General features: G+C 39.2%; 1 protein-coding gene across 1 annotated transcript in view; it reads left to right on the top strand.

Moving 5' to 3' along the window:
• The window catches only part of SLC12A4 (solute carrier family 12 member 4), a 49,828-nt gene that overhangs the window by 17,761 nt on the left and 4,975 nt on the right, over positions 1 to 27,092 (top strand). Inside the window, 20 exon segments of the mRNA XM_054078632.1 lie at positions 2,486 to 2,580; positions 4,578 to 4,709; positions 11,102 to 11,248; positions 11,832 to 11,886; positions 12,204 to 12,334; positions 12,780 to 13,021; positions 14,917 to 15,131; positions 16,153 to 16,317; positions 16,401 to 16,499; positions 18,515 to 18,572; positions 19,949 to 20,123; positions 20,569 to 20,687; positions 21,158 to 21,256; positions 21,917 to 22,036; positions 22,769 to 22,873; positions 23,838 to 24,006; positions 25,023 to 25,218; positions 25,947 to 26,116; positions 26,263 to 26,394; positions 26,493 to 26,600. Of these exon segments, the coding sequence (XP_053934607.1) occupies positions 2,486 to 2,580; positions 4,578 to 4,709; positions 11,102 to 11,248; positions 11,832 to 11,886; positions 12,204 to 12,334; positions 12,780 to 13,021; positions 14,917 to 15,131; positions 16,153 to 16,317; positions 16,401 to 16,499; positions 18,515 to 18,572; positions 19,949 to 20,123; positions 20,569 to 20,687; positions 21,158 to 21,256; positions 21,917 to 22,036; positions 22,769 to 22,873; positions 23,838 to 24,006; positions 25,023 to 25,218; positions 25,947 to 26,116; positions 26,263 to 26,394; positions 26,493 to 26,600 (2,732 nt within the window).

Here is a 27,092-nt window from a genome sequence, read left to right as displayed (position 1 = left end):
GCTCAGCATTTGAAAGAGCAAAAAAATTGCCATTTTGTGTAAAAATCTGAGATTGAATGCATGAGTTACCTTGACAACAGTGTGATTTTATACGCAAAAGGGGGTGAGAGTTTCTGTAAGCATTACAGGTAATGGAATGCCCATTATACTTTTTTGAGATAGTGGTAAGCTGCATCTGTAAGGCAAAGTTCCTAACAGAAGAACAAGAAAGACTAAGACAGCAAAGAACTGTTTGAAAAGTTACTCAGTGAATTGTTTGTTTGTTCTTTTTTAAATTACTTTTGATTTTCCAAACATCAGAGCTGTTAGATAGGAAATGACAAAATAAAACAAAGTTACTCATGACCTTGCTGCATTTGGTAAGCCTGATGATAAGATGCTGTATAGACTGAAGTCTTGAAGGATCAGGTAGCCAGCAGTTCTGGTGGTGGTGGTGGTGGTGTCATTTGCACCTCTGTCCAATTTAATGAGTAAAGCCTATATGAAAGATAAATCCATTTCCTCAGCAAAAATCTCAAACGTACTTTGACCCCAATAGGGTAGAAGGGACTACAGCACAGCTTAACAGTACATACTGCAGCAAAATCACCCGTGAGCAACTTCCAGCAAATTGTGCTTCTTCCCATGTGTCCCTTCCCCTCAATAAGAATAGCACTGAACTTTCTCATAGTTTCTTTGCTTATAGCAATTAGTTTTGTAACAGTGCGGAGTATGCTGATCACTGCGGGCAGGGTAGGAGTTCTCGCTTTGCCTGTTAGGTTCACTTTGTAAATTGATTCGGATTTCAAAATGAGGAGAAAGTTTCATTTCAATTATATTAAAATAATTTAGTGTAGCCTTGTTGAATTGATTAGCTGAATCATTGAAAATGATGGATCTGTTGCAGCAGGCCCAGAGAAGGCCACAAAGATGATCTGAGGGCTGGGGCATATCTCATAGGAGGACAGGCTGAGAGAGCTGGGGTTGTTCAGCCTGGAGAAGAGAAGGCTCCAGGGAAACCTTCCAGTATGGAAAGGGGCTCCAGGAAAGCTGGGGAGGGGCTCTTGATCAGGGAGTGCAGGGACAGGATGTGAGAGGGAATGGCTTTGAGATGAAAGAGGGGAGGTCGAGATGAGATCTTGGGCCAAGAAGAAATTTGTTACTGTGACGGTGATGAGGCCCTGGCCCAGGTTGCCCAGAGAAGTTGTGGCTGCCCCATCCCTGGAGGAGTTCAAGGCCAGGATGGATGGGGCTTTAAGCAACGTGATCCAGTGGGAGGTGTCCCTGCCCATGGCAGGGGAGTGGAACTGGATGGCTTTTAAGATCCATTCCAGCCCAAACCATTCTATGATTCAATGAAAATATGTTCAAAAAAATCCAGCTGTTTAATCTCTTGCTTTTTATGTATGTGTTTACAATACTACTTTAGCTTTCAGTGTTTTCATTAAAGATAATATGTTTTTTCTCTCATTTTCAATTTCTTTAGTGGTTACTTTTTTGTAAATTAAAAAAATACTCCTTGGATTAATCCTTTCTTAAGGACATACTCTTGGAAATCTCTTTAGTTTATATTGGCTGGAAGAGTAAGGAGTGAAGAGTTACAGGCAGAAGAAAGGAATTCTTGTTTGTGAAGCAAAGTGTAATGGGAGCCACAGATCTGAGAACATCTACATACAGGAATCAATTTGATTTTCTTTTTTTTTTTTTTCTTCAGACCTCATTTTATACTTCAATGCCCTTCCTTTTTTTTTTTTTTTTGAAGTTACTACTTGTTATAAAAGTCTATTGTGATCTTCATTGTGATTTTTTTCTTTTTAAACATTGTTCATTGCACATGTGAAGGCTTTCCTTTTACTATACGTGAAATTAGGTTTTAACTTCAAAAGCATAAGAGGAATCTGGAGGATATATAGTCCAAATGTTCAAAATACAATAAATTTAAAGGTATGAAGTAAGCATATTTGTCCAGGATTAGTGGGTATAGTGAAAAACCAAAAAACGACAAAAAAAACTAAAAGCAAAAAAAAAGGAAGGGTTTTTGCTTGGTAATGTAATAACAGAATCTAGTCTCTGAATCGTTCTGTCTTCCTAAATCTAACTAATCTGTTTGGACGTACTGCTCAGAGGTTGCTCTTGACGTTGGTAATTATTTCTAAGTGCACAAGATCTGTCTTGTCACTTGTCACAGTTCTGTGTAAGAAATAGTCACAAAAAGGAACATTAGGGAATGCAGGCGCTGTTAGTGTTTTAGCTGTGACCCTACTTGTAAATTTTACATTGAGGTGACATTTTATTCTAATTTAATTCAAACGAAGGCGTAGAAATACCCGGAGAGTAACACCTCTCGTATTGATAACATTGCATGACTTAAGATACTAAAAAGAATCTGATTCAATTGACCAAATGAGTTTATTCCCTATGTTTTTTTTGTCAAAGGTGCAAATCTTCTTCGGGATATCTGTCTTTCTGCTCTTAACAAAACCTGCTTTGTTTTTTTTCTTTGCAGGTCATGGCAACCATAAAGAAAACAGTCCTTTCCTGAACAATGTAGAAGCTGGCAAGGGAGGTGATTACTATGACAAAAATCTGGCCTTGTTTGAGGTAATTTCTAACTGGTTTTTGTACTTTTAATGTGATTTGTGAGGAGGGATTGAGCACAGTGTATGAAGTGGAGGACAGAGCATTGCAAAGGTCCAGGCAGTGTGTCAATACCGAACTCCCATACATGACACATTTAAGAGCTGCTGGTGGTGTAGGGCTAAGCCTACAGAGTAGCAAAATATAATGGTGCCAGAGGTGAATCAAATAGTTTAAATAGTGAAGCTGTGGCGCTGTTGGCTAGTCAGTGTGGAAAATGAGCATAGGCTGGTTTACTGTCTTAAGAAGGGCCGTGTTATTCTGTAGGAGAATGCCTAAGTTTAAGTACTCACGTTAGCCTGGGTATCCTGTATTACAACTGCAGTACATCAGTAACACAGATTTCTACCTCACATGATTTTTTTGTGGGCGTCTCTCTGTCATCCAAGGTACCAGCAGGCAGAGTTATTTTGTGTGGTGAGAAAACTTGGGTATTATGAACCCTTGGGACTGTGAGGCAGAGAAGTATGACTGTTGCCATGCGGAAGCAAGAGGGACCGGACTTAGGTGAGAGGCCTGGTGAAGCCATACCAGGTCCAGCAGAATCCTCCTCCACATCATCACCTTGCTGGCACTGCATTAGGTGCAAATACATCGTGGCACGCTAAAACCAAGATCCTAAAAAATATTCTCAGGTGGGGAGTGGTGCAGAGAGGCTTTGTATGGCTCTGCAGCTGCTTTCCAGCTGGGTTTGAGTTACAGCTTCATAGCAATACTGGCAATGTGTACCCTGTTTCCTGTCCTGGGAACTCAGTGTGGGACAGCCTGGGCTGGCTTTACACCCCACCAGGTTGGCACCTGCAGAATGCAGCTGCTGGCACAGAGCCTGGACAAGTAGAACTAACCTGCTGCTAGGTAGGAATTCACCGTGGAAATGCTATAACCATGTTTGCAGGTGGTCTCCTTGAGCTAAAAGACTTTGAAGCTTGTGCCCAGCTGTGGTGTCTCCTCCGTCCAGGGCACTGTAAATCTGAACTGCATAAATTCACGTGCAGCTGATGAAGAGCTGGCCACATAGGGCATGGGTGCTGCTAGTCACAGGCCTGCCCTTTTCATAACTGGTAACACAGTAACGCAGCAGGGCAGCCTTTTTATCTGGTACCCAAGGGGAGGAGCAGATAGCATCCCAAAGGCCATTCTGCTCAACTGAACAGGAAGTGTGTGTTGCCTCAACTTCTTTCTGGAAAGAATCGTAATCAAATTTTTAAAGATGTGAACTGCAGATGAGATCAGAGGAAGGAATAAGAAAAGGGACATGTGGATCAGTGTCTACTGTCAGGTGCAAAGCATGTAATGCTACTGATCCTCCCAGAAACTGTGATGATACATTAAGATATGGTAAAAGGAAGGCAATGATTTTGTTTGGATTTCTTTTTTTTCTGTTTCTTTTTTCCTCATGAACTTATTTTCAGAAACAGAAGTTGGATGGGTTGGCTGTGAAGGTGTGAGGCCTCTGTATGTGTTGCTCTTGGCATTTTTATCCACATGAATTAGATTGCCTAGTTTGGAAAATGTGATAAGACCATCAGAGCGCATGTATGCCTGTAATGCCTGGGATTTAAGCATTACATCTTTAATTTATTTGGCAACTTGACCTATATAAATGTATCTCTCTTGATGTAAGTTGACATTAGAGATACATGCAAAGTACATGTCCATTTTCTTAGAGTTACAAGGCTCAGACTTCTTTATTGCTATAATTCATGCTTTTCAGCAACTAAGAAGCAGGGTGCAGACTTGTTGGCATAGGCTTTTCCTATTGGGTTTGTCCTCCTTTCAGAAAATTAAATCCTACCATGAGTGGTTCAGGCACAGTGAATTGTTCCATCATTTCCTGCCTGATTTTCCTGCTGTGTTCCCTGGCAGCTATGTTCCTTCCCAGCATGCCAAGGAAGACATGACTCCAAACACTTCATAAATGCTGTGAATTCTAGAAGCTGACTAGTCGTCTTCTTCCACAGGAAGAACTTGATATACGACCAAAAGTATCATCTCTGCTTAGCAAGTTGGTCAACTACACAAATCTTACCCAAGGTGTTAAGGAACATGAAGAAGCAGAAAATACCGATGGCTCGAAGAAGAAAGTATCAAAAGTAAGTGTTGTCTTTTAACCCCAGCTGGGAGCTAAGCATTGTACAGCTGCTTGCTCATCCCTCCCTCGTGTGTGGGGGATAAAATTGAAAGGGTAAAAGTGAGAAAACGTATGGCTTGAGAGAAAAACAGTTAATAGGTTAAAAACTGCATGCGCAAGCAAAGCAAAACAAGGAATTAACTGCTTCCCATTGGCAGGCAGATGTTCAGCCGGGAAAGCAGAGCTCTGTCACACAGCAGTTACTTGGGAAGACCAACACCAGAACTCCAAATGTTCCCCACTTCCGCCTCCCTCCCCCAGCTTTATATGCTGAGCATGTCATATGGTCTGGAATATCCCTTTGATCAGTTGGGGCCAGCTGTCCCAGCTGTGTCCTCTCCCAACTTCTTGGCACCCCAGTCTGCTCCCTGGTAGGGTGGGGTGAGAAGCAGAAAAGGCCTTGACTCTGTAAGCACTGTTTAGCAGTATCTAAAACATCCCTGTGTGATCAGCTGTTTTCAGCACAAGTCCATAACATAGCCGCATGCTAGTTACTCTGAGGAACAATACCTTATTCCCACCCAAAACCAGCCCAGTCAGTAAAGATTCTCTCTGTGGCCAGCTGATGAATGGGATGATTCCTTGTGATTTTTGGCAACTCAAACTCCTGTCAGCTTTATCTTAACCTCTGTCAGGAGCCATGACAGTGTTGCAAAAAAATAACACGGAACTCTGTCGGTAGCTAGCCATTACCAAAGGATTGGGGCTGATCTAGTGGTTAAGCACTGTGCACTACAGTGCAGTAACATACACTTGGTATGGATTTAGATGAGTAGGATAGGCTTGCAGTAGTGAACTGAATAAATAACACCCCCCCCAGCTTTTTCCTAGGGCTGTTTTAGCTGCCCAGCATTATCTAACACAGCTCTACATGCCTGGTAGGTAGGACACAAGACTTGCAGGAGACAACACCCTTCTAGAGTGGTGGGTGGAGGTCAGATTAGACACCCTGGGGCAGCTCAGGTGTCACTGTGCTGTTATGGCACATTGGCAACTGAATTCTCCCCCAAAGGATCTGCATTTAGATGGTTAGCCCAAGTGGGCTGGCCTTGTAATTACTGGTTAGGAGGTGGGGTTTAATTGTTAGTACTTAGATCTCTATCAGGAGGGCTGTGTTCTAACTGCTCTTCTGGCAGTTGGACAAGTATTTCAGTTAGTGCTAAACGCTCAAGTAGTATGGTTGCATTTTATGGCACTTGCAGGCCTGTCAGTTTGCTTGCCAATTTTGTCAAAAGAAAGTTTTTCAGAATGCTAAGAGAGCACTTGAATTCTACAAGTTTTATTATACTGCGCTGTCACAGTTTGAGCGATTTCAGAAAGAGATGGCAGTGATAATGTTGAAAAACAGCACATTGTTCTCAAAGGGAATGAGTGTTACCCCATGTGGAATGCCAGATTCCAGCTCCCTTACTCACGCTCCAATTCTTTACTCTGCATGGGTTTACACTTGGGTTAACAAAGTTGTTTAGTCAACATGAAGCTTAAAATTTAATTTTATCTTGGACTACATGCACTGGAGTGCTGTAATGTGGTTAATGTGACATCATTACAATAGTGACTGAAGTTTGGGTGTAGTAACTGCATTCTGATACTATAAGCTTACATTAAAAAAATAAACATTTTAGCTGTGAGTTTCTTTTGTGTGGTACTAGGTGTTATGCTGATTGAGTCTGTCCAAAGTTTTTACCTTCACATTATTAATATGAACTGTCAGCTGCATTCCTGTTTTGGGATGCTTTTGGTGGGAATTGTCTCAGCTATTAATGTGGTGTTATTGCATAATCTGAAATAATTTCAGCCTCTTACAATCAAAAGCAGATTGATTGATTACCCTTACAAAGATAGAATGGAGTGGGATAGAATAGGTACAGTCCTTAGTATTTTGAGAAAGTTCTGATCACTTTTGTTGTTTATTTCTTCATTATAATATTTGCCTGACCAGAATGCCAGGTTAAGATGCGGTCTGATTTAAAAACTCTTTACTTACTACCCTTGAGAAAATTTAGTGATGGGTCTGTAATGTGAAGGTGGTTAAAATAAATGCAGTGTATCTTCATAAGGTAAAACTGAGACAAATAATAGGAAACTGAGAAGTTGTTTTAAATCCCTCGCAGAGTAACATGTGAGGTTTGGTGTTAATATTTCTGTGTGTAGGTATGCTTTATGTAAACACTTGCATGTTTTCAAACTATTTACTGCCATAAAAAGGACGGTTGTCCTTGTTAAAGCCATGCTCCTATGGTAAAAGAGAGTTTGGGCTTAATACTTACGTTACGCTTTCCTGTATCCCAAAAATGTGTGTCTGTGAATTTCTCAGCTGTTTTTTATAGAATGGATTGGGTAACTGTTCCAAAAGTGACAATATCATCCTGTGTTAATAACTCAGTATTTTCTGTGTAAACACTGCCGTTTTCTTAAGGGAATCTTTTCCTGGCATGCCTGTCTCTAGGATAAATTACATCAGCTGCAGTATTGTAACTGAAGTTTGAATTTCTTCTCCTCCCTTGCCATAAGCAATATGAAATCTTAAACGTCTTGCGGAGTATAAGAAGGTTGAATATTAACTCGGCCCATAATTATAACCCTTAAAAACAGGAAATTCAAAAGCAGTAACTGTACAGTGCTATGGATTGAAGTTACCCAGAGACTGTGCAAATGGGATTCTTCTATACATTTATTTAGTAATACACAGGTAGTTATCAAAAACATAAGATCTGTCTTCCGAAGTTTAAGCTTAAAGGACCAGAGGATGATGTGCTTAAGCTGGTGGAGATCTTTGTTGTCAGTACCTGCTTTCTACAGTGGTAAGACCAAAAGAGACCTGAACGTTTCCACAAGCTTACATTACATGCCTATCCTGCTTCTAATCTCTTGAAATAGTTGTTGCAGAGTTTGTGGAACATGTGAGTGAAGATCAGGACAATTTCAGTGCAAAATGGCTTAATATAAACATACTACCCAGTTGCATTCTTATTAAATGTTTTTGTTAATAGCAATCTGTGTTAGACAAATCAGATAAAATTAACACTACTTTTTATCATAGGGTAGAAATTGGGGTGTTTTATATGTTAAATGCAGTCTTACATTAAATACAGTGTATATTGATGCACTTCAGGTTGCAGTGCTATAAAAATATCGCCTCTCATGATGGAAAAAAAATTAGATTAACTATAGTAGTTTGTGTATTTTTAATAAGGCAGTTTGCTTCTGTGCTGCTGCCTGTCCTTATGCTCCAGAGCAACAACCAGAGCTGTCATGACTGATCAGCATCCCTGAGCCTTGCAGCCAAGTGCTTTGATAACCTGTCACGCTGGGACAATGGAAATGGTGTCCTTCAGACTCAGATCAATATTTGTATCAATTATGCATCTGCAGCTGATTAGAGTGAACAGAAACATGATCTGCATCACTGAAGTCGAGACTGTTTTTGAGATCTTCCTGTCTCTTCTTGGTGATCCAAAACATGATTTTTTAAAATGCTTTTGTGTTTTATTTCCTTTATGCAGGAAGGGTTGCTTAATTTTTTAATTTGTTACCTGTTGGAACTGAGCATAATTGCCCTTCTTATTTCCGTTTGCATTCTGTTGAGACTTCAGCACTGTTTTAGTATCACTTAGTGATGATAAGATGCTATAGAAAAGGGCCACATCACTGCGGATCGCTGGTGTTAAACACTTCTGAGTATAAGCTGGTTCAAGTGGTATTTGTGGGTCGTTCTTTCATACCAGTATTTTTTCATTCTGCAGGGTAAGAAAATCCGGAGTAAACTCTTATGCCTGAGGTCACTCAGCAATACTGCAGCTTGGGTTTTGTCTGTGGGCACTTGTTTCCTAGGCTGCCGTAGTCTCATATCTACAACTAATGCACAATTTCCTTTCCTCTGTGGCTGAAGTTACCTTGTAACTTGATATGCATAAGAAGCCACTTAAGAGGAGGCGGAGATGATGATGAACAGCAGAGTAAAGCTGGGGGGACCACTTAGGGCAGAATGTTTAAAGGGCAAACTGAAAACTAACGTGCTTTGATAGTGCTTGGGAAACTCTCATATAGAGTATATAATAACTGTGCTCTACTTGCTTCCCCTGCATAGGGGCAATAGGTGGGGCTTCTTTCCTTACCCCATATGCCAGTTTTGACGAAGATACAGAATCTCCTTTGCCTCTGAGATACCCATATCTGATAAATTCACTTGGTGCTGCCTGCTGGAATCATATGTTGTGATGGGCGCAACTGGTGGATGAACGGTCAAGTAGATGGTAAAATTCTGTAGGATGTCTCTTTAAGAGAGGCAAAAGGTACATTAATGTGACGATAGGAAGCCCTTATGCAGGGCAAAATCTGCCTAGTGCCTGGCAATATTTAGTCTTTTCTCAGTTAATATTTATGCAGTTAAAGACACATTGTGAATCAGGTGAAAGTGTTTGAATCAGAAGTACCTGAACCTTCCCTTCTTGATGAAACAAGTACGCTGTAAGGAGTAGCCTGAGAGGATCGTCCTCCACTGTAGCATTGAAACAACTTGTTTAAAAATGCCTTACCCAGGTCAGGATTCTTTAGGTACAAGTGTCATTTCTGTTAGTATCGGAAGACAACAACTATTTTTGCCCTCACACACGATCTTGACAAAGCTGATCAGGTTTGTTCTATAGGATGGTTAATTCTTGTGCAAATGGCAGAGCTTTCTTTGTTTTCTGGCACTGGAAGAGTTGAGTAACAGCTGTCTGCCTCCATGCGGGTAGGTCTCACAGGGTAAGTCTGTAGCAAACTGTTGGCACACGGTTCTGTTGCCCAGTTTACTTCAAGAGACTCGCCCAAGTTGAAGCGTGTATGAGGAGAGTCTGGTTGATCTGATTTAGCTTTAGTCACACAAGGAATTCAAAGCGGACTTTAAAAAATTCAGTCAGCAATTCCTGGCATTTTTAACAAAGAACTGTTCAAATCATGTTCTTGGGCACAGTTTTCTTTCATCTCCTGGCAGGGTAAATTCCTAATGCAGATGAGGAAATTTTGAATCGTAATATGCAATTGTGAGTTGAAGCTCTAAATGCTGAGGTTGCTCATTTAGACCTGGTGATATTATAACTATTTGATTTTTCTAGTGTTTTGCTTTGTGTAGTAAAATACACTCTTGGCCTGCTGTAGGCAGCTAATTTTTTCCATAAAGAAGACAAGGCAGGAACTAAGTTTTGACAGCCCTTTTATCGCTTTAAGAGTAATATGCTTGTCTTGAGTACCCTTGCTTCTAACTCATGACTTATGTTACTTATTCATGTTAGCTATTTATTTTTGCATTTAGTCAATGGTATGTGGAGTAAAATTTGAGTTGTCACCTCCCTTTAATATCCTCCTCATTTAGATAATTGTGGGTTTCTTTAAATGCTGTCTATCTGTAATATGTTTTGGAATTCAAGTTTATTTATAGAAAGAAGTATGACAAGGGATGAGCCTTTGGAAGGTTACACTCTCTATTCTCCTTATGGTTCAGCATTCTGTATAACTTTAAATGCAAATGAAGACCTCAGAAAGCAGAAGGAATGAAATGTCTTGGCAGGAAACCACAGAGATTTTTAACTCTGAGTTGCTGCTAGTGCCAAATGTGCCCGTGCAGGGAAGAGTTTTGTATTCCTTGACATAACGCCCTTATTGGTGACATTTTGATGTCATTGTTCTGGGTCTGTCTATCCTCTGACAATAACTCTATGGGCAAAGGAGAATTCTTCAAGATACTATATTAAATGTCACTCGCGCAGTTCCTGTGAAGATGCATAACTAACTTGTATTTTCTCAGTCACTGTCAAAAGTAATTCACAGTCTGATGCTAACATTATTTAAATGTAGTAAACATAGAATCATTATTTCTACATGAAATAATATAAAATGGAATGGAATACATTATTCATGCCTCCAGATTGCTTCCAAAACTCTTCTCTTTGTAAGGTCACAAAAGGATGTTTTCCATGAAACTGATCTGTTAATTCTGGGGAGTAGGGTAGGTTCTATCTTACTCGGGGTCTGTAGCACTCAACAGGTTTCATGCTATTCATAGAAACTTAGTGTTTCTATAATAAAACAAATGCATGTATGTTCTGTTGTTAGTAGTTGGTGTTAAATGCTGATTATAATTACTTCAAATGTGAAGATGTGACGGGGTCAGCATTTTATTCAGAAATGTGTAGGTTTGGTATTGGAAGTTTATTCTATGTTTTGTGGAAGTTCAGTGCAATTGTACTTGTGTGTGTCTCTTTTATGTTTCCCACATTTCTACCATTTAAAAAACTGAAGTTGTGGGGACTTTTTAATTACCTATGCTTCAGATAATTCCAGTGAATTAATGTCAATAAACTTCTTTTTCAGTCACCCAGCATGGGCACCCTGATGGGAGTGTATTTGCCATGCATGCAGAATATCTTCGGGGTTATTCTCTTCCTTCGTCTGACTTGGATGGTAGGAATGGCTGGAGTTCTTCAGTCCTTCCTGATTGTATTACTTTGCTGCTGTTGTGTAAGTATATAGGTAAAATACTGCATGTGATGTAACCTCTGTGAAACTATTGAGAAACAAGGGGCTGCATTGTAGATGTGTGTGTGAAGAAAAGCCAGATTTATACTAGACACTTCTGCTCTGCTTAGAGTCATGTGGTTTCGGTGTTTGTTTTCCTTTTTTTCTTGTTTTTGCTGGTATTTCTAAAAGGGCAAACCATATCTAGTGTAGAGACAGTCTTTAAAATGGTGTTTGTTCAGCAAACAACCGTTTCTTTTCCTGTCCCAAGTCATGCCTGCCCTGCTTTGGTGCACTAGCCTTTGGGGGAGTTTCAGCTCTGCAGATGGAAGGACTCCTGTGTTCTTTTATCTTGTTTTGTCTGCGGACACACATTACTTGACCTGATAAAGCAGTAGTCATCTCTAAAGCAAAAGTCTCAACAGCTTGATGATTAAAGTTCTCCTAACCTTGTTTTCTTTCAGATAATGGCTGTCAAGCCAAAACTAATAGAAATATTATATCCTACATATGGTTTTTCTCTACCAAGGAATAACTTAAAAAAATATTGTTGACACAATTGCTTCCTTTTCCTTGTTTTCCCCAGACCATGCTGACGACTATATCAATGAGTGCTATTGCCACAAACGGTGTTGTTCCAGGTAAATGTAGTTAGCAGACTACTTACTTGTATTAAAAAAAAAAAAAAGTCGCTATAAGCTGTTAATGTGGTTTTATCCAGAGAAGTTACCTTAAGCCAGGATATAAAGCCTGAATTCATATCTAGTATTTCTTCTTAGTATCAATTAGGCTAAAGATTGATTTAGTTTTTAGTTACTCTTGTGCTAAGAAAAAGTTATTTCAATTGAACCACTAAAAAGCAGATACAGAGTGTATAGTTCTGTTGTGTTCTTCTGAGTATTTTATAATTTATAACAATGAAGTGAGAGAAGACTATAATTTCTTTCTTGTTTTGTAGCTGGTGGCTCCTATTTCATGATATCAAGATCATTAGGCCCAGAGTTTGGTGGAGCTGTAGGACTGTGCTTTTATTTAGGAACAACATTTGCAGGAGCGATGTATATCCTTGGTGCCATAGAGATTTTATTGGTGAGTAGTACCAGAGTAGTTCTGCTTTTAAGATAAATAGCATATAGAAAATGCTGCAAATATTCGTGTTCTGTATTCATATAGCTATTTGCAGGTAGAGACCAGAAGGTCTCCAGTTTCTTGCTGTCCAGTTTCGTACTGCTAGTGCTTCCCTTTGAAAGTTGCATGCTCTGTGAGTACCCAGAATGGATGCTGTTCTGAAAATGGAGATGGTAATATAACTTAATCAAACACACTTGTTCATCATTGAAAATGTCGGCACAGTTGTACTACTGAAATGTCAAGGGAAAATAGCCCATTCTTCTTCCTGTAAACTGAGGGCTCTTGGTGAAGAGCACATTGCAAATTGGCAAGTGATGTACATTTCTAGTATAGGTACAAGATCACTGCAGTAATACACAGTTCTGTTCCTGTGTACCTTAAGCTTGCTTTCTTCTTGTTTCAGACGTATATTGTGCCACAAGCAGCAATTTTTCATCCATCTGGTGCCCATGATACATCCAGTGCTATGCTAAACAACATGAGAGTGTATGGAACTGTGTTCCTCCTCCTGATGGCAGTGGTGGTCTTTGTAGGTGTGAAATATGTTAACAAATTTGCTTCCCTCTTCTTGGCCTGCGTAGTAATTTCCATACTGTCCATTTATGCTGGAGCTATCAAGTCCATCTTTGATCCACCTGAATTTCCGTGAGTAATATTTCTCAGTGGGAATAGGGCTTTGCCTGTGAGTCTGGAAGGTGGGAGTTCAATGAAAGTTACTTAAAACTTGTGCCTAATACATTGTCAAAGCTACCATTTTTCATGAAATACTTTAGATTTTTTTCAGTTGTCCGCAGTAATAGAGATAGTCTTCTGCATGCAGAACTCATGGAATAGAAGTTTCTTAGACTAAAATGAATGCATTATTATATTCTTTAACTGTTTATGTAGAATGAAGTCTCGTAGTAAGTATGCAGATTGATGGAGGCTGACATTTCTCTGCCTCCTGCAAAGACAATCCAGTGTCTTCATCTACGACTGTTGAGTTAAATTTTAGCAAGAATTTTGCTAGGTTATTTGTGGCAGTCCTTCTGAGTAGGAAGCATTTTGGCAGGTCTGTTTTCCCCAGGCCAGTCAGACATGATGTGCTGCCGTGATGGTTAGAAACTGTATGATGCAGCTGTTTGTTGGGACATAAAGCATCACTTAGGAATGTGGGAGGTGTGATGGTGGGGCCATCCTGAGGCTCCAGTGACATTTCCCATTGATCTAAAAGCAGATTAGTCTGCCCTGTGAGTAGCCCTGCTCTGAACACAACAGACATTCCTTGGCATATTGGCAGTTAAACATGTAATACCGTTTCTTAAAGTCAGAGCTGGAGCAGCAATAATACGGATGCATGTGTTTTACCAGAAATACGAACAGTATTTCCTGATACTGCAAACAAGAGATGAGTGGAATGGAAATGGAGGAGTTGAGTCTGCATAATTATTCACAGCTTAAAATGTTGTGACCATAACTAAGCACTTGCAACCCTCAAGTGCTCCGTTTAGATACTTAGGGCTCAGTGATTATAATGTTTTACAGCAGTGGCAGGTTTACAGCAGTAAAAATAAAACAGTGCCTCTGCCTCCCCCTCATTATCTCTCGGATTGTTCTTGAATGTTCTGCCTATCTTTATTCCTTGTGCCGTATTCCTTTTTCTTTTGCTGAAGCAACCAAATATTGTATTTTTAATTCTGGAGAGGAAGGCTTCTCCTGAAGTTACAGTTCACAGGCCTGCAGACCCTACAGGAATGGCCCTCTCTTCCATTTTATTGGCTTCGGTGATTGATAAGATCCGTGAAACAAATAAACTTATTAAAATGGAGGAAACAATTCTTTTGTTTTTTCCCTTTGGGTGTTTTCTGGCACTGTGGGAGGAGAAGCTGAGCGGACCTTTAGTAGCAGCAAGCTTTTCTATCACCCTGTCTGTGGAACCATCTTTAGAGAAGTGGATTAAAGATTTTCAGTGTTGAATAAACTCTGTTTGTGGTTGTATGAAACGCAGTGGGCACTGGAGGATTTTTAGCAATTCCGTAGAGTATCTTCTGACAAGAAGAACTTTTGAACCTTTGCTTATTGCGATTGAAATGTATGTTCCTAATTCTGAAGCTACCATGTCAGGGGTTATTTGAGTGCTACTATACAGAAACTGTGATGATGTGATGCCAAATATCTTTAGATATTCCTAGCATCTAGTAATTTGAATGTTATATTCTTCACACTTCCACTCCAGTAGATCTGTTTAATTGAAAACAAAAATGTTGCCTAATCTTTCCCTTTTAGTGTTTAAGATACATTTACCAAATTCCAATAAATTGCACTGGTTTAGGTTTTTATATCTCTCCCCAAATTGCAGGAAAAGTAGCTCTGTACTTCTGACCCTTAAAGGAAACGGATACAGAGCCTTTGTCCTGCTACCAGCATCTTTTTGAAGCTGAGAAGTGATGTAGCAAACTAGAGGCACTTGAAATTTTCATGATATGGAAGAATTATGGGGAAGGGTGGAGTTCATTTCCCAGTACCATATAATAGTACTTGTTTTCATGTTTCTCTTCCAGGATTTGCATGTTGGGCAACAGGACTTTGTCAAGAGACCAGTTTGATGTTTGTGCCAAAACCATAGTTAAGGATAACATTACTGTGGCCTCTAAGCTTTGGGAGCTCTTCTGCCACACTACAAACTTAACCACTGAGCACTGTGATGAATATTTCCTAATGAATAATGTCTCTCAGATAGCGGGAATTCCAGGAGCAGCTAGTGGCCTTTTAAAAGGTATGATAGAGTTGTTTTTTTTTTCCCCTTAAAGAGGAGGCATGCTCAGCAGCTGGAATAGGTTGAACTGCTCCCTGCTGGTAAGAAAGATGTACTAAAGAAATGTAGTGTGATTACAATGAAGAAAATTATCTTCGATAAAGAAATCCAAGTCTTATAATATATTAAAAGAATAGATGACTCTTTTCTCTGGATACAGTACTTGTCTGAGGTAAAATTGATTAAATTTGCCTTTTATGTCTTATAATTTCAGCAGAAAGTCATCTGTAATTATAAGCTATACTAACGTAAGTAATTTGTTAAAAATTTTTTAGAACTCTGTAGCTATGACTCTCCATTTTAGAGAGGTTAAAATTATGTCCTGGAAGAGAAGAGTACTTGTATAGAAATAGTGTACCTCCTTCTTTGCCTGCTCCTGGACATAATGTAATTTAAGTGTTCATTATTGAAGTGAACTCCAGTTGTTTTGTGCAGGTGCCGAGTACCTATGGTTCTTGTTTCCACAGAAACCAGTAATCTAGTGTCTAAAAAGGACTTAGCATTTATTATTGAAATTTCAAATGTTGTCCATGTAATTCTCTAGAATTCTTCCACTGTCTAAATAACTTCCATTTATATGTAGAAAAGTCCATTTATATGTAGAAAGCTGGCCAGTGTTGCTGCTTTGGATTCTCTGAGCTACTATGTGTGGGCATGGTGGTTTATTAAAAATACTCAATGTATTTCTTGGTGTTAAAACAGGTATGAAGTTAAATGAATATTGCATTTAGTAATATTAAAGGATAAAAGTTGCTTAGACTTCTGTAGGCTATTCATACATATTTATTGTTTTTGTAACTGACTCCCTTGAAAGCATGCAGTGTAAACTTTCTTTCGTGTAACTTGTCTACGTCTTAATTTGTGTTGATAAGTGAATTGCATTAATTGCATTTGTGATCTTCAGTTGTAGACTCATTATAATGAGCACAGGTTTGAACTGAAACATGCTTTTCTCTTCTTTGGTGTTGTAATAACATTTCAGACAACTTATGGAGCAATTATTTGGAGAAAGGAGAGATACTGGAGAAAGCACATCACCCATCTGCTGATGTAGCAGGCCAGAAGAACAATCTTCATCTGTATGTGCTTTCAGATATAACTACTTCATTCATGGTGCTGGTTGGCATCTTCTTCCCTTCAGTGACTGGTAAGAATACTGGGACAAGACAGCATCTCGCATCTCTGAGCTTTCTTCTATCCCATGATCTTATATCCAAAATGTGTTTTCAGGTATCATGGCTGGATCAAACAGATCAGGGGACCTCAAAGATGCACAAAAATCCATTCCTGTTGGAACAATTCTTGCTATTGTCACCACGTCACTAGTCTGTATCCTTTTAAAATTAGTGGAGTTCTGGCATGTTGTGACTCAGATGAATGGTTCTGTATCTAATTTGTGGACCTGCTTTCAGGTGACTAAATGATCAGTGTGAGTATGATTGGTCAGTGGGGAAAAAAAAAAGTTTTTGGGCTGAAAGCATCAGAATTATTATCCTGATGTTTTTGATTACTGGTTTTGTGTTGGGTTTCATCTTTTGCATTTCTCTTGCTTTTCTTTGCTACGCAGTGATCTACAGCTTTTCAGGCTGATGAAATACAGGTATATAATTTTTTTAGAATGTAGTGGACCATTAAGATGAGGGAAGGCTTTAAATGAGAATGGGAGAGATCATAAGTTCCAGTTCCTTTAAAAAAAAGCCTTTTAGTTTGAATTACTGGAGTTAGAAATTAGACAAGATATTCCTCGAGTGTTTTTCAGGGGGGAAAGGTTCATATGTAGCGTCAGCTGCTCACTGGTACCAAAGAGTTAATATATTTATTTGGAAGTCAGTGAAACAAGATCATCTTACGTCAGCTTACAGGGTTGTATTTCCCCTGCCACCCTCAGCCCTCACTTGGTTTTTAACAGTCATCTGATTTAAAGCCGTTCCACGATTCTTAGACACATCCCTGGCTGGTGCGTGTAGAAGTGTTACAAGCACTGAGCTCACTGAGAACCATGTAGCTGTGGATGACTCATTTCCCACCTGTTCCCACTGAGACGGGAGTACTTAATTTGCAGATGAGGATGTTCCTCATACCAGATTTCTGGGTGCTGAATGTGTGTGCGAAGTAACAGCCTTTGTCCCAGCTGAAGTTATCAGGCTTGGTATGGGATTAAATTGTTCAGGGCTTAGGACCACAGGGGCTTTGCTGAGAACATGAAGCCAAAGTCTTTCAGCTTCATCTGGCTGTTTGTGTCCTAAACTACAATTTATCAACGTAGGGGGTTAAAAAAAAGAGAAGGCAAAAGGAATTAATATGAGCAAGGACTTGAAAACTACTTTGTAAGAGCTTTCTGAATAAATCCCACCCAAAGGGCAGCTGACCAAGATGATGACTCTCCTGGAAATTCTGCTGCTTTGAACCTTTTTTTTGCCTGGCATTGCCAAGCTGTAAATCAGGATCCCAGGTCACTTGCCTCAGCTTCTTTGGGAAGCACAGCTTTTCCCAGATGTCACTCTGGGAACTGACCCTGTACCAAGAAGTCTCTATTTCTTCTGAATGTAATACATTTTAAAGCAGGTGACAGGTGTAACTCCCAGCTCTAATCTTGAAATATTTGCAGTTTGAAACTTATTTTGTGGTGAGTAACTTTATATGTAGATGTGAATACGCCACCCAGTGGAAGGCTTACACCATAATTTTTAGGAGTGATCCATGTTTCCTCTGCTATTACTCTTTGTATTTGCATTTCATGGGTAGAGGATAGAGTTTAGGATTTAACTGATGTAAACTTAAATCACACCTAAATCATTCCAGTCAAAAACTTTACTGGAATGCCAGTTCCCCAAAAAACTGAGGTATTTTGTACTCCCCGATGCAGTAGTAGTGGAGTTTAATAACAAACCAAATATTCAGATGTATTGGTGATGTGAATGCCATCAGAGACCACAAAATGAGAAGGTGCACAGGAATGGTTTTCTTTAGGTTCGAAATAACTTCAAATTAAATTATCTTGTGTATAAATGTCGATTGACTCTATTAGTATAAACCAGAAACTGATAGTAAAACATCTTTCTTTTCTCCACTTGTGCCTGAAGAGATCTCCTTTATCGTAACATTTAAAACTTTTTCAAATATTGAAACAGAATAATTACTTTTTCACTTTAATATTAGAAGGTGTATATAAGCAGTGAGTCATTAATTTACTCACCAGCTTTACCGTATACTTACGGAGATGCTGCAGTGTGGATACCGTAGGACAGAGGCACGTGTTGAACTGTCTGCAATACTTTCTATGATTGTTTTCATCTGCCATGTATAAATAAATGCTGCTTTCCTTATCGCACACTGTATTCAAGACTTCAGTTGTGTATTATTATTTGGAGCTTGCATAGAAGGAGTAGTCCTGAGAGATAAGTAAGTTTTACTGCCTTAATGATCTCCTTTCTTTTTGTTTTTGCAGGGAAGTTGTGTTCTTTCCCATCTCGTACCTAACCACCCCACCCAACCCCACCTTTTGGCTTTTGCTTCTGGGTGCCTTTTAAACCATATTGTAAAATATGGTTCTAGTATTTTATCTGATACAGATTTTTCATGCTAGGTCTTAATTCCTTCCCATCCTCGCCCTGCCCCGAACCTATGTTATCCTGTGTTGACATACCCTCTTCAGTTTCCAGAGGTACTTGTTCAAAGACCAGATCCCTAACAGTAAACTATAGATTTCTGGTTTTAATTCCTCTTCCCTAAAGCAGCAAGATACAAACCAACAAAAATTGTCTTTTCTTTTTTTTTCTCTCCAGATGAACTTTTTTTTTGTTACCCTCATTCATTGTCCTCTTTCTGTTGATTACAGAGCCTGGCAAAATTACTCTTTGCAAGCTGTTTTCTGTCTTCATTGCCATCTGAGGTGCTACTACTAATTTTTGTAAAAGTACTGATGATGTCAGTGTATGCCAAATAGCTGAAATGATTTCAGCCTATGGTACGTTAGCAAATAGCTTGCAAAGCTGCTTCTTGTGCTTGCTGACCATGGTCCCTTGAGTCCATGACCAGTGTACGTTTCCTCACCTATGCCAAAGAAAAATCTTTAAGGACAGGCAGATGGCACACGTCTATAGATCTGTATGTGTTGTATTGCTCACAGTGGTTTTCAGAGAAAGAAGTATTTCCTCGTAGCAGTTGTGATGATTTTCTTACATAGCAACCAAATCAAGAAGTGCAACCAGACAAAGTTTGGTATGTGGTTATCTCCACCCTGTTTTACAATTCTGTTTGTAAACCCAGTAACAGTGTTCTCAGTACTAGAGTGTACAAGTGCCTTTTGTGACAGCTTCCGTCCTGTTGATGGACTGTTTCCAGTGGAAAAGCAACAAAGTGCTTGTGAATATAATTGAGGAAAAAAAATCTCCCCAAGAAACCAAACCACCCAACCAAAAAATCCCTGAAGTCTTCTGTAGGAATGTCTAATACTGGATTGTGTTGGGTGTTTTTAAACACAAAACTTACTGCTTTTTTTTAAGAACTGCATATGTCTAGTTGAAAGTGGGAAATAATTTTGTTATAATAACATAAGAATTTTAAGATACGTAGTCAAAAGAAAGTTTTGAATTGTTGAAATCAGACTGCAGACACTTTCTATCTGTGTATGAAAACTTAATCGGATTGTTTACTACTTTCTAATCAAGGAAATGTGTGATGATATTTAAATGTCATCTTAAAACTGACCCAAAAATCCAAATGTGAGTGTCGTAATACTCCTTTGAATACAAACATCTTGCTATTCCTCTCCGCAGGTACGGTGATGCAGTGAACAAGAACCTAGTGGTGGGCACCCTTTCGTGGCCCTCGCCATGGGTCATTGTGATAGGATCCTTCTTCTCTACCTGTGGAGCAGGTTTACAGAGCCTCACCGGAGCCCCGCGGCTGCTGCAGGCGATAGCAAAGGACAACATCATTCCTTTCCTCTGGGTTCGTACATCCTACCCCTCCCCGCAAACAAGCAAAAAAAAAAAACCTCCAACCAACCACCCCCCAGAAAAACCCAGAAGGCATTCTGTACCTAGTAGCTGACCTGCCATTTGACTTTATGGTCCTGGAGATCAGATTTATTTTCCCTAGTTTGCCCATTGTTGACGTGAAGGTCAATAGTTTTTATTTTAATGCTTTGTTTTCTTTTTGTTAAAAACTAGGAATAATTTTAATGGAGTTTGAATAGACATATGGTAAATCTGTGAGGAAGTCTAACATCTAATTCGGTGAAGCACAGAAAGACAGTAGAACAATTTGACTCTTTGCTTTAGAGGAAAAAAAATATTTAGGGAAATTACTGTTGTTTTTTCAAAATGTAATTCCATTTTTCTTTATAACCTTATGAAATACTTGGAAGATAGGCTTATTGTTTCTATTTCTTCAGGTTTTTGGTCATGGAAAAGCAAATGGTGAACCAACGTGGGCTCTTCTGTTAACAGCATTAATTGCTGAGCTGGGAATCCTTATTGCTTCGCTTGACATGGTGGCCCCAATTCTCTCAATGTAAGAAACAAGGTGGTTGCTGTTTAAGAAAAAAAAAAAAGGAAGGTGGAAGAGTGATGCTCTCTGAAGCTTTGCTGATTTTATTGTCTTTCAGAATTATATATTAAACCACTAAAGGAAATTTCTGGACTCTGAGTTTCGCTTTTATTATTTCTTTTAATTCTCTGACTTTGGGCTCTATTTGGAAATCTCTTTGTTTCTACTCTAGAGTATTGTGTGAATAGACATGTTTGTAGTATAACTGGATTGTTATTTTCTTTGGGAAAATACTGTTTTTTATTACAGAACAAAGATAGTGTTTGGCATTGTGGATAGGTCTGCCTTGATCCAGTTAAAAAACTGTTCTAATCAGAAGGATAGTCACATGTGATAGGGCAGCCGTATTTTGACTGTAAATGATTTGTGTGATTATAATATCTTCAAGAATTTATAAATGTGTGTGCTAGAATATTTTTTTTTCACTTCTTTAGGTTTTTCTTGATGTGCTACCTCTTTGTTAATCTTGCATGTGCTGTACAAACACTCCTTAGAACTCCAAACTGGCGGCCTCGATTTAAATACTATCACTGGTAAGCAAAAGGCCAGCATGCTCAGCACCTGGTCTGTAAACTATAGTGTGGGCGTTAGGAGAACTCTCCATGAGGGTTGGGAGCGTCTTTATTCCTCCGGATATTTCTCCGGAGAGGGGCTGTTCACGAAGGCTTGTGGTGATAGGATGAGGGGGAACGGGTACAAACTGGAGAGGGGCAGATTTAGACTAGATGTTGGGAAGAATTTCTTCACCATGAGAGTGGAGAGACACTGGAACAGGTTGCCCAGGAAAGTTGTGGATGCTTCATCCCTGGAGGTGTTCAAGGCCGGGTTGGATGGCGCCTTGGGCAGCCTGATTTAGTGAGATTTCCCTGCCCATGGCAAAGGGGTTGGAACTGGATGATCTTTAAGGTCCCTTCAAACCCTAATATTCTATGATTCTATGATTCTATGTCAGTTCTAGAGATGAGTACTTTATGGGTCTGGTCCACTATGAATATAATATATTTAACGGCATGAATTTCATTCCAACAATAGGATACTGAAACTGCTAGCAACTAGGGAGATTCATTGGAAGCTCTACTCTTACTGGCAGTTCAGAACAGACAATTGAAAGAAAAAAGAGCAAGAAAATAACTGACTATGTTTTCAAGATTTTCTAGCCCATTATTCACTATTATCTGTGCTTTTTGTTTTAGGGCCCTCTCATTTTTAGGCATGAGTATTTGCCTGGCGCTGATGTTCATTTCATCTTGGTATTATGCGTTGGTAGCTATGCTTATTGCAGGCATGATTTATAAGTACATTGAATACCAAGGGTAAGTATTAACTGGATAGAAAATGGTAGGGAGGAGATTGGGTCTGCTTTTATGAATTATCTTTAGCCTTCAGTTTTGGAGAAGTAACTGTCCAGTTATTTCTTGTCCATGGCTTCCCTTATTTGTTCATTTTTTTATATTGTTTTGCTATGCCTGTGCTGAACAAATGCCCTGAAGTGCTTTGTGGTTAAGCCTCTAAGGGTTTTTGTTGAAACAAAGCTGGTTGGGATCTGCCCTTCCACTATATCACTCATCATTACTTCAGGCCCCAAACACCTGAAGGTAGCCACCTTATTCCAATCTGGTGCGAAGGTCTGTCTGGAACAGTCCTTGAAAAGCTGTATCTGCAGGTTAGGTTGCCTGTGATGGTCACTATCTGATGGAGTCAGGCTCTAGTATGGCTATATAAATTAATTTTAACAAATCATGTATTGAAATGCCTGTTTGGGCAAGCATTCTCAAATACAAGGTATAGATTGGTGATTACAAATTAAAAGCAGAATTTGTGGTGGTACCACAGTGCTGTGGTCTGCATTTGACTGAAACACTTGCATTTCTTTCATGTGGTACGTGGTCTCACAGACACACATGTACGAATGATCAGTATACATGTGGTGCGTGCTGTGTGTCGCATTACTAAACTCATAAAGGTAATGATTTCTCCATAGCATGTAAGTGTGCAATTAAGAGCTCACGAAACCATATGTTGGCTGAATTTTGTGTTCTTCACAGTGCAGAGAAGGAATGGGGTGATGGTATCCGAGGTCTTTCGCTCAGCGCAGCGAGATATGCCTTACTCAGGCTGGAGGAGGGCCCTCCACACACAAAGAACTGGAGGTAAATTTTAGACTAAAATAAAAATGCACTGTCGTGATTATCTGCTTAGACTTAGGTAAGTAGATTCTTAACAAGATGCTTTTGGTCTGGGTGAATGGGTTTAAATGAATCTGAAGTAAGCTGCTCTGTCACTGCCAAAGCCCTACTGTGTGGGTCCTGTATGGGCAGAACTTTTGTGTCCTTTGGATCTTTAGTGGATCTGTGAATTGGTGAATTCAAAAGTGGAACTTGGAGAAACTGTGGAGATCTTTGAGGACAGAGGTTCAGAGACCCATGGTAATTACACTGGGGGCACAAAGCAGTCATTGCTACCATTCTAGGATTAAAAACTGGAACAGTGGCAATGTTTCTTCCTCTGGCTTTGCATGTTGAAATCCTTAGGTGGGCAAGAAGTCTCCTCTCAGCTATGCTTTGTACAACTCTCAACTCTGAACAAAAGGACTAGCAATCTAACAAATAGATAATTTTATACATCTTTTTATAGTTGCTCAACAGTACTCTGAGAGATAACTTCATTGATGTGTAGCAATGCTGAATGGGACAGAAAGCAGGTGGGATCTGTGTTTAGATGGAAATATTCATGTTTCTCAACTCTTTGGGAAAGTATCTGGATAGATACAGAAGGACAGCCTTGCAGTATGATCACAGTGTGTGCTCTAATAGTACTTAAGAGCCCTGAAAATCAACCACGTAAATAAAACACTAATGCAAGCCTCTTAAGCTAAGTACATGAATGGGTTTTATGACTGTCAAAACAATGCAGCAGAAGAATTCCCTCAGTGCTTCAAATCTGCTTTCAATCAGGAGAAATAAATAACGTATTACTAAAACCCGTCCAATGTGTAAGGTAGTGTTTCAGAGTTAATATTTGAGATCAATTAAAGTGACAAGAGAGACATTTTTATACAAGTAGTTTTGTTAAAGCCATAGTGAAAAATACATTCCCTTTTTTTATTTCCTCCAGGCCTCAGTTGCTGGTGCTTCTGAAACTTGATGAAGATTTGCATGTAAAATACCCTAGACTGTTAACATTTGCATCTCAGCTGAAAGCTGGCAAAGGTTTGACTATCATAGGGTCAGTGATCCAAGGGAATTTCTTGGAAACTTATGGAGAGGCCCAGGCTGCCGAACAGGTTGGTGTCTTAAACAAATTCCTGAAGTAAAAAGGAGCGAGTGGGCAGATAACTTGAAAGTTTCATAATCATACATGGAAAAAAGCTTATCAGTAAGGCTTCCATGAAATACAGCGCCGGCTGAGGATTAGTACTACAGCTATTCGATAAAGGGCTTGCAAACATGTTTCAATTGTCGGTTGTGGCTTTGGGAATACTTGTACGAGATCAATGCTTGCAACTTTTGCAAACATCATTACTGCATAAAACAATCTTCATTTATAAGAAATAATTACTATGCAAGTTATATATGCTGAGTAATGGAAGAAAGAGGACTATTTAGTTTACTGAACATACCAAGAAACAATTCAGTAACTGCTGGTTACTTGCAGATGTGCTGTGTCTATTTCGGTGTAGTGACAAATGTACCACAGAAAGTACAGAAGGATGGTCCTGAACCTCTCCAGAGGCAGAAAACTGCCTGATTTTATCAGGAAAACTGTTTCAAAGGGAAAACTAATTCTTAGGCCTGCATGTTGGCCAACTTTGTTTAGTTTTTGAACAAATACAGTATATGGTATTCTTGATTGATGTGGAGGGTTTGGTGCTTCTGTTTTGAAATTGAATATAATAGTAGCATGTTACGTAGAAATCTGAACTGGAAATCTGAATGAAATTAATTAACCTTGGGTTTGAAAAGGTGAATGTTGTAGGATTAGAAAATGGAAATGAGATACTAACCCAGGTATCACTAACTATTATTATGAATAAGAGATTATAGCACAAACGAAAAAAACTTTATCTTAATCCGTTAGAAATAAGTATTTTTGGAAGAGAAGTATTTGTATTTTAAACAAGTGTTATTCACAATTAGTGGATATTTTCTGTTTTATTACGGAAACTGGATGAGCAGAAGTTTGCTTTGAAATGTGTTTTATCTGTGGATGCATGAACCAGGAATTTACACTGTAACCAAATGATAGAGAAATACCTAGAATTCCTCTTGGCTGTGAGGTTTTTCCTTGTCTGTCTTCCAGACTATTAAGAATATGATGGACATTGAGAAGGTGAAAGGATTTTGTCAAGTAGTTGTAGCCAATAAAGTTCGGGAAGGAATTGCCCACTTGATCCAGTCCTGTGGGCTGGGTGGCATGAAACATAATACTGTGGTTTTGGGATGGCCTTATGGCTGGAGACAAAGTGAAGATCCAAGGTCGTGGAAGACATTTATAGGTGAGCTTTAAAGGTTCTGTGTGATCAAATGTCGGGAACATAAATGTTTATTACACATATGATGTATACAGGAGATATTCTCAGAATCTTTGTGCAATGGCTTTTGGATTTTAGTCTTTTTTTTTTTTTTTTAACAACTGAATATAAAGTAGATAATTCTTCACAAAACTGCTCTGTTTGAAATATCACTTCTTGTAGGTAAAAGACCTATGAAAGATCATCAGAGATTAGCAGCTAAAATTGGTTGGTCTAATGAATACTTGAAAAGCTGTGGATGTGAGAGGTCTTGTTTTTATGGCTACCTATAATTTGTTTCCTAGATAATCTTTGCCTTTTCACGAGTCCTAACCTATTCATCACTTTTCAGTACTGGAGCTGGCATTCTTCTTCTCTGTATCCCTTTCCTTCCCCTATGGTTCAGCTGCTTAACACAGTCAAATTAAAACAGAGCAGATGCTTTCTCCTCACACTTTGCTTTGAAGATGGCTGCTTTTATTTCAAGCATCAGTCGGACTCGTTGTCCTGTAAATTTGATTTATCCTAGCTTTGCCATTTGGTCCAACCTGTCTGTGCAAACCTTGCTGTACATATTTTCCTTTTATGTAAAAAGTGACATTTATGGTTTGCTGACATTTTACTCAGCGAGTAGCTTTTTGTTATTGTTTTTTAAGCCATAGACCACTTCTGCAGAATTGGAAGTAATTATCTGTTCTTCCTCGTTTGGGCAGGTACTGTTCGCTGCACAACTGCAGCACATCTTGCTCTGCTGGTTCCCAAAAATGTGTCTTTCTACCCCAGCAATCATGAGCGTTACAATGAAGGCAACATTGACGTGTGGTGGATTGTGCATGATGGAGGCATGTTGATGTTGCTTCCTTTTCTTCTCAAACAGCACAAAGTAAGGAAGCATAAGAAAGTTTGTCACCCAACTACTGCTCTACACATTAGTTTAGAGAAATAAGGTCCAGTAGTAGAGCCTATTGATAAATGAGAGTGGAGCAAAACATTGTTGGTGCAAATACTGAGAGTTTGTTCCCTCACCAGGTTTGGAGAAAATGCAAAATGAGAATTTTTACTGTAGCTCAGATGGATGATAACAGCATCCAGATGAAGAAGGATTTGGCTACTTTCCTCTATCAGCTCCGAATAGAGGCAGAGGTAGAAGTAGTAGAAATGGTAAGGAATTTGAGTCAATTTTTCACTTTATGATGCAAATGGTGGTATTTGGTTATAACCTGATTATAAGCATGGTATTTTTTTTTTTATTTCTGCAGCAAAATAGTGATATATCTGCATATACTTATGAGAGAACTCTTATGATGGAGCAGAGATCTCAGATGCTGAGGCAGATGAGACTGACAAAAACAGAGAGGGAAAGGGAGGTATGTAATTTGTGGTTGGTTGTTATGGGCTGCTGAGGGGGATGATACAAAGCGCCTTCCTGGTAGCGTTTTATATAGCTGCTGCTTAAATTTAATTCCTGTGTTGTAAAGATGTAAGGAAATACTTTTACTGTAGCATTTTTGTTTACCAAAACTGCATGTAGTCATTGAACGGCCTGGCTGTACTCAAAACCGTGCTAGAAATTATTTGTTTGGGGGAAAACAGTGACAGCCTATATACTGTAGAAACGGTTTGTGTGTTCCCCTTTGTGAGGTAAGTGATAGTCCAATTACTTGATGAGGCTAGTCTTGTCCCTTCCTTGACCTTGTTTTTGCTCTACACGGGATGTCTGTCATTTGTCCCAATTTACACAAAACCCTGTTTTCCTACTGGAGATTTAATTCCTGTTTGGACTGTTAGAACATGTGCCTATGAAAGATGCAGATGGTCTAATGTTTCTGCATGTGTTTGTTCAACTTTTTTCTGTTGTC

Source organism: Cuculus canorus, chromosome 13 (assembly GCF_017976375.1).
Source record: "Cuculus canorus isolate bCucCan1 chromosome 13, bCucCan1.pri, whole genome shotgun sequence".
In the NCBI taxonomy this organism is placed as follows: Eukaryota; Metazoa; Chordata; class Aves; order Cuculiformes; family Cuculidae; genus Cuculus; species Cuculus canorus.
The sequence above is the reverse complement of the archived record's forward strand: the minus strand, read 5'-3'. Positions and strand labels throughout refer to the sequence as shown.